This window comes from Panicum hallii, chromosome 4 (genome assembly GCF_002211085.1).
Source record: "Panicum hallii strain FIL2 chromosome 4, PHallii_v3.1, whole genome shotgun sequence".
Taxonomy (NCBI): Eukaryota; Viridiplantae; Streptophyta; class Magnoliopsida; order Poales; family Poaceae; genus Panicum; species Panicum hallii.
In genome coordinates, this window is record NC_038045.1 from 51,211,230 (window position 1) to 51,218,690 (window position 7,461).

The 7,461-nt window shown below is 50.4% G+C and overlaps 1 protein-coding gene across 1 annotated transcript; it reads left to right on the forward strand.

Moving 5' to 3' along the window:
* The first annotated feature begins 2,379 nt into the window (after nt 1-2,379).
* On the forward strand, nt 2,380-3,802 carry LOC112889949 (AT-hook motif nuclear-localized protein 18-like). Its single transcript, XM_025956756.1, has one exon. The coding sequence runs from the start codon at nt 2,380-2,382 to the stop codon at nt 3,346-3,348; it is 969 nt and encodes a 322-aa protein (XP_025812541.1). The 3' UTR covers nt 3,349-3,802.
* Nucleotides 3,803-7,461: the final 3,659 nt, after the last annotated feature.

The following is a 7,461-nucleotide window of genomic DNA, read 5'->3' on the forward strand; positions in this document are numbered from 1 at the left end:
CTATCTCTTATAGCATTTTTTGGCATTCCGCAGCACGGATTTGACAAGCAAAAAATGATTCGGGATGGTTAATGAGTGCCTAATTAGCATTGGGACGTATCACCACTCTTTCTCCATATAATCTCATAGCTAACTTGTGTATCTATCTCTAAGGTCGTCCATCTCCATCATGGTAAATTATACCTCTTTAGGGAGAGCGAAGCATTCTAAAATATTTATTTCTTAGTGCTCTATGTTCGCATGACGGCGTGAACATGTGATAAATAAAAAAGATCTTTAATGGTTAGTTAAGATTGGGTGCATTGTCACTCGATCTATCTATGTGGATCTCTTCCATCATATGCGTCTATCTCTAAGGCTAATCCCTTAAGTATATTTCACTCTTTAAAAATAGCTTAGCATCTAAAACAGCTTAGCATTGCCAAGCAAAAAATGATTCAGGAAGGTTAATGAGTGCCCGATTAACATTCAAACGCATCACCACTCTTTCTCCACATAATCTCATAGCTAACTTGTGTATCTATCTCTAAGGTCGTCAACTTCCACCACAGTAAATTAGACCTCTTTATTTAGGGAGAGCCAAGCATTCAAAAATTTGTATCACTTAGTGCTCTATATTCACATGACAGCATAAACATGTGAAAAATAAAAAAATAAGGATCTTTGAGAATCGGTTAAGATTGCGTACGTGCGTTATCACTCGATCTATCTCGTGGATCTCTTCCATCATATGCGTCTATCTCTAAGGCTAATCCCTTGAGTATATTTCACTCTTTAAAAATAGCTTAGCATCTAAAACAGCTTAGCATTGCCAAGCAAAAAATGATTCAGGAAGGTTAATGAGTGCCTAATTAACATTCAAACGCATCACCACTCTTTCTCCACATAATCTCATAGCTAACTTGTGTATCTATCTCTAAGGTCGTCAACTTCCACCGCAGTAAATTAGACCTCTTTATTTAGGGAGAGCCAAGCATTCAAAAATTTGTATCACTTAGTGATCTATATTCACATGACAGCATAAACATGTGATAAATAAAAAAAATAAGGATCTTTGAGAATCGGTTAAGATTGCGTACGTGCGTTATCACTCGATCTATCTCGTGGATCTCTTCCATCATATGCGTCTATCTCTAAGGCTAATCCCTTGAGTATATTTCACTCTTTAAAAATAGCCTAGCATCTAAAACAGCTTAGCATTGCCAAGCAAAAAATGATTCAGGAAGGTTAATGAGTGCCTAATTAACATTCAAACGCATCACCACTCTTTCTCCACATAATCTCATAGCTAACTTGTGTATCTATCTCTAAGGTCGTCAACTTCCACCGCAGTAAATTAGACCTCTTTATTTAGGGAGAGCCAAGCATTCAAAAATTTGTATCACTTAGTGATCTATATTCACATGACAGCATAAACATGTGATAAATAAAAAAAATAAGGATCTTTGAGGATTGGTTAAGATTGCGTGTGTTATCACTCGATCTATCTCTGTGATCTCTTCCATCATATGCATATTTCGATATCTAAGGCTAGCCTCTCGAGTATATTTCACTCTTTAAAAACAGCTTAGCAAGTAGCATCTAAAACCTCTATATCTTTGAGAAAGATATACGTTAGGATACATATGCATCTCTAATGCCATCCTCCACCACAGTATACTTCTAACAAAGTTAAAGCAAGTAAAAAAAAGATTGTGAAAATGTCTATCTCTTAGTGCCCGTTTGGCATTGCAGACGAATGTGCCAACCAAAAGGATGACATGGTGCATGCATTGCCACTCTATCTCTACCATCTTCAAGCCAATGTGTCTATCAATTGAGGTTAGTTCAAGGGTATCTCACTCTTTAGAAACCACCTAATTAAGCATCTGGAAAGAAATAAAACCTCTACCTCTTCGGTCTGGTTTTGGCATGACGGCGCCAATGTGCAAAAGCAAGAACAATTCGAGGACGGTTGTTAGCCGGCGCCGGGCGTGGCTGCAGCTGCAGGCCTCGATCGAGGGTCAACACAGGGAGGGAAGGAGAGGCAGGCCCGGCCCGGGCGCAATCAGACATGTCAGCGAGAGACGTGGCCACCACCAGCAGCCCAGCGGCCGCGATCAGGATCGGACAGACAGGGACGACGACTACCCCCGGAACCCCCGTGGGCCCACCCCGCGGGCCCCACCTCCCGCCCCCAATCTACGCGCTTGTCTTAACCCCCACCCCGCGCGCATCGTCGTCGGCCCGAGACCGAGAGCACCAGACCACCCACACCTCCCGGCCGGCAACCCGCCTGCCTCCCCTTTGACCGCCCGCCACCGTCCCGCGACGCGCGCGCCTGCTCGGCGGCGGCGGCTAGGAGCTCGTGCGGGGATTGGAGGAGGCCGCGCGGCTGGGATGGATCCCGTGGCGGCTGCGGCGGCGCACGGCGGCGGGCACCACTTCGCGCCGCCGCCGGCGCCCTTCCACCCGTTCGCCCACCACTTCCCGGGGCAGCACCCGGCGTTCCAGCATTTCCAGGAGCAGCTCATGGGCGGCGCGTCGGCGAAGCAGGAGCTCGCGGACGACAGCAACACCATCAACAGCGCCGGGAGCAACGGCAGCGGCGGCGACGGTGGCGCGGACCACCACAACCAGCAGCAGCAGCTGGCGGCGGCTGGCGAGGAGCAGCAGCAGCAGCAGCCTCCCGTGGTGATGCGGCGCCCCCGGGGCCGCCCCGCGGGGTCTAAGAACAAGCCCAAGCCGCCGGTGATCATCACGCGGGACAGCGCCAGCGCGCTGCGCGCGCACGTCCTGGAGGTCGCCGCCGGCTGCGACGTCGTCGACAGCGTCGCCGGGTTCGCGCGCCGGCGCCAGGTCGGCGTCTGCGTGCTCAGCGCCGCCGGCAACGTGGCAAACGTCACCATCCGGCAGCCCGGGGCCGGGCCCGGCGCCGTCGTCAACCTCGCCGGCCGCTTCGAGATCCTCTCGCTCTGCGGCTCCTTCCTCCCGCCGCCGGCGCCCCCGTCCGCCACCGGGCTCACCGTCTACCTGTCCGGCGGCCAGGGCCAGATCGTGGGCGGCACGGTCGCCGGCCCGCTCGTCGCCTCGGGGCCCGTCGTGATCGTGGCCGCCTGCTTCGGCAACGCCGCCTACGAGCGCCTCCCCCTCGAGGACGACGAGCCGCCGCCGCAGGGCCTGGCCGGCCAGTCCTCCTCGCCGCCTCCGCAGCTTCCATTGGGCGCCGGCGGGCACCCTCACCCGCCGCCGTCCCTCGCCGACCAGCTCCCCCACAGCCTCATGAACGGCCTCCCGCTCCCCGGCGACGCCTACGCGTGGGCCGGCCCCGGAGGCGGCGGCGGCGCCGGCCGCGTCGCCCCGTACTGATCGATCGCCGGACATGGGAGAGAAGCAGGGAGAGCAAGCAAATTGAACAAGCGCCAGCGCGCTTCGTCGCCATCGGCATACATGCAGCATGGTACAATCCATCGATCGAAGCTAGCTAAGAGTCATCCATCCATCCATCTCTCTCCCCGCCTCTGCTAATCACCCGGCCTCTCCGTCCCCGTGCTGTTCTTCCTTGGTGTAATCAGTCCGCCATGGATGGTTTGGTCAAATTACCCAACCCTGCCTGTAGTAGTGTAATTCCGATCCCCGTAGTGCTTTGGAACTGTTAATCCCTGCGGTTAATTTTCTTTCACTTTCACCTTCACCTTCACCTGATGAGCAATGCATGATCCATCGATGCATCTGTAGAGAGAGAGGAGTTGAGGAGATTAGAAGTAGTAGTGGTGCCAGCAGAAGCAATTAAGCTTCTTTTAAAAAATTGTTTTAATCTGTCTCCATCAGTCCTTCTCTTTGTCTCAGCCGATCTGGAGATCGAGACCATAGGGAGCTTCGTGCGAGATCAAACGGCCGGAGCTGAGCTGCGTATTTTATGGGGGGTGATGGGCGAGTTCGTTGTTGTTTCTCTTGGGCTGTTCATACCGTGCACGCAGATGTGTCAAGGGGAGTGGCCATGGCCGGGCCAGCAGGTGATGGATGGATGGATGCTATCACATGAGCAGCTAGCTAGCTAGCCAACCACTTCACCAGCGGGCGAACGGGGACGGCGGCCTCTCTCTCTGCTCGCGAGCAACCACTTCACCATATGTGACACGCACGCTGCAACACTTGCTATATTTTATGTTGTCTCGAGTGTCAACCGGATCGATGGAGCCGGGAGGGAGATTAGTCGAATAGTCGTCGCCACAGGGCTCAGGTGTGCTTGCATTGTTCTCTTTGGACTCCGGGCCATGTGTGTGCTTTGCTAGCTCGGGTTAGCTCCAGTCCCTGGTAGGGTAGTTAGCCCGTGATGATTAGCAGGGTGTGGGGATTATACATACTAATCAGATTACCGAGGCAGAAAAATATATACGGGCGTTTTTGGTGCGTATAGTATGCACACACTGGTCCCCAAGGTGTGCCACTTGTGCCCATTCAAGCAATTAGGAGATCTACTTGGGGGGGGGGGGGGGGGGGGTTGCTCTAAATGGTGAACATTTGTTTTCAATCAATCAATATATATAAACGGCCGTCGTCTGGTGTCGGTTCGGTTAGAAAAAAGGCGAACACCCCCTTCAACATTCCCCTTTCAACATTTCTAACAAACAGACGGAATTTTTGGAAAATACTTCAATCTCTATCTTTATCTCTACTACTTTTAAAGCAAGCAATAATTCCTAATCGGAATACAGACAAATCAATAAGAATTCTAATCAAAATCCAGACAAATCAATCAGAATCCCAATCGAAACCCAAACAATCAATGCCTTACGCGATCACGGCACGTGCAATGCATAAAGTGAAAGAGCACAAAGTTGGTGGTCTCACGTAAGTTCGGGTAAAATTTATATTACCCATAGCAACGCAAGGGCACTGTGCTAGTATTTCTAAAGTATATTGGCATACATTTTTTTTGACATTTCAGAAACCATGTCAACCATATACGGAACCATGTTTAAATTGTTGAAAACCTGACAACAGTTTTTTGAACCTACTAGTTCAGCATTTTTCTAAAAATATTTCAATTTATTTTTGAAAAAATTAATGCAGGGGTTTTTATTTTATTTTGGTAAAATTCTGTATCAAAGGAATACAAATTTGTTCAAGTATAAACTCATTTGTTATTATAAAGTTGCTAATAGATTTACTCTTGTAGGCTTTGATTGTACGTAAATCATTAACTAGAAAGATATCGATCGATCCAGCTTCTTGGGTGCTTCGTATTAGAAATCATTACTTAATTATAAGCTCATTAATTGATCCATTCATTTTATGATTTAAGTAGCTCTACTAAAATCTTTATTTGATTCGACCAGATTTCATGTCTAAATTTTAGATTTCTTTGCAAAACTAGCATCTTCATCAATAATTTATTCCCAAAATATCCTTGCTCATATATAGATTTGGGGGGGTGTAAACATCCTTTTTTCTAGAAAATAGAATTTATTTCAAAAAATTGTCGAAAAATTCTGAAAACACACCCCACAGATATATAGGATGACCTTGTCTAGCATGAAGCCGGATTGATTAGTACCTGCTCCAGGCCCGGCCATGTGAAAGTTCATGAGAACTTTTGGGGGGAATGGTATGTAGGTCTTCCAAATTAACTCTATATATATGCGCGCACGTCTAGTGGCGTCTAGCGGCATGTGCGATATATAGAGGTGCTTAGACAATTTGCTTGGGTAAAAGGAAATATTTTTCTTTTATTTGCCGAAGTCATATACTCCATCCTAGCATTTTCATGATAGATTAGGGAGATAAGGAAATGACGCATTTACCCCTAGTTTGGTTGTCATTTTGCTGATTTTATTGCAAGCTGGGAATAATTATTTTCTAAAACATACTAAGATATATTATATTTAGGTTTAAAAACCCTTCCATGCTTTATATTTCATGACAGAGGAGTATAAGTGTGATGTACTAGGGGTGTGTGTTCAACACTAGTTTGCATTGGATGGATTTACTTATTAGCGATACAACAACATTCTCTCGATCTTTAAGCAACATGGATGCCTAAACATATTAAACAACGCCGCCTCTGAATTCTGATACGATGAAAAGCCTGATCGGCGATCTGCCGAGCGATCGAGCATAGTTGCATCCGATCCGAGCATTTCCTTGACAATCCTGCGGCACGCAGTTCGTGCGTGCTGCTCCGGAAGCACGAGGCACTGTGGCATGCATGCACGGTTGGGAGGGACTAGGTCAGTGGGCATGCCTGCCTGCCTGCCTGCTGCTCGTTGCATCTCGCAGCCGCAGGCAGGCATCTGCCGCATGCATGCAGATGCAGGCGAGGGAGGGAGGGGGGCAAATGATTCCGGTGGCCGCATGCATGTCATGGCATGCCACGATCTGCGGGTCGCTTGCTATGCTGCCTGCCTGCCCTCCCTTTTACTGCATGCAACGGCGACGCCGACGGGGAGGGGAGGCAAGGCCGCAGGCAGCCGAGCGCCGAGTTCGAGGCTGATGCAAGGAACAGTGGCAGCAGCGGCAGCGGCTGATGCCTATCTCCATTCTCCAGTGGCAATTACCAGGCATGGACGACATGGATGCAGCCGCGCAGAGGTGAGGCGAGGTATGGGCGGCCTGATGAGGAATTGAATCGAGGAGCTGATGAGGCCTCCATCCATGCATCGAGATAGGCTAGAGAGAGAGAGATGCAATTGCAGGAAGAGGTAGAGAGGGAGGGAGGGATGTGTCGTGTGATGCGATGTGTGTGGGTGTGATATGTGTGATGTGAGAGATAGAGGGGGTAGAGAGAGAGAGAGGGAGGGAGGGAGGGAGAGTGCGTGTGCGTGGTGGTGGTCAGGGGCCTCAGGGTCACACGTGCACCTGGCGCCTTTTCGAGGCAGCAACAGTTGGGAAGGTATGGCGCGCAACAGCTAGAGAGAGAAAGCAGCGGCAGCAGCAGCTGTGGGGATGGGATGGGACGGCCAAAAGACGGGAGGGCGCAGGCGCTGGCCTGGCGAGCCTCGCGCTGCCACTGCCACTGCACGCGCGCGGTGCGTCGTGTTGCCGTGCCGCGGCCGGGCGGGCGGCCATGCGTGCGCAGCGCATGCATGCCGCGCCCGCACCCGAGGCGAGGAGCCGAGGATGGCCGCGGTGGCGCTGGCAGTGGCAGTCGCGAGCGAGACCTCGTCCTCGTCACGGTCGTTATAAAATTCTAGAGCAACGACACAGGGCTCGATCGGGGAGGGACCAGGGTTATGTGACGGTGTGTTCGTGGGGCAGAGGTTTGAATCCATCTCCATAGCTAGGAGAGAGAGGGGGAGCTCCAGGCACCAGTTCTCCGAGCCGGCGAAATTCCCGTGCTCGATCAGTCTCTCTTACAATTTCGTGTTACCTATTTGCAACCACTACACCAAATTACTACCGAATTTCCATGCCGCTCCGCTAGGTTTCTTCAAGGATCGTCATGGCTCTGGACTTTGCTACTAGCAGGGGCCTCAGTTT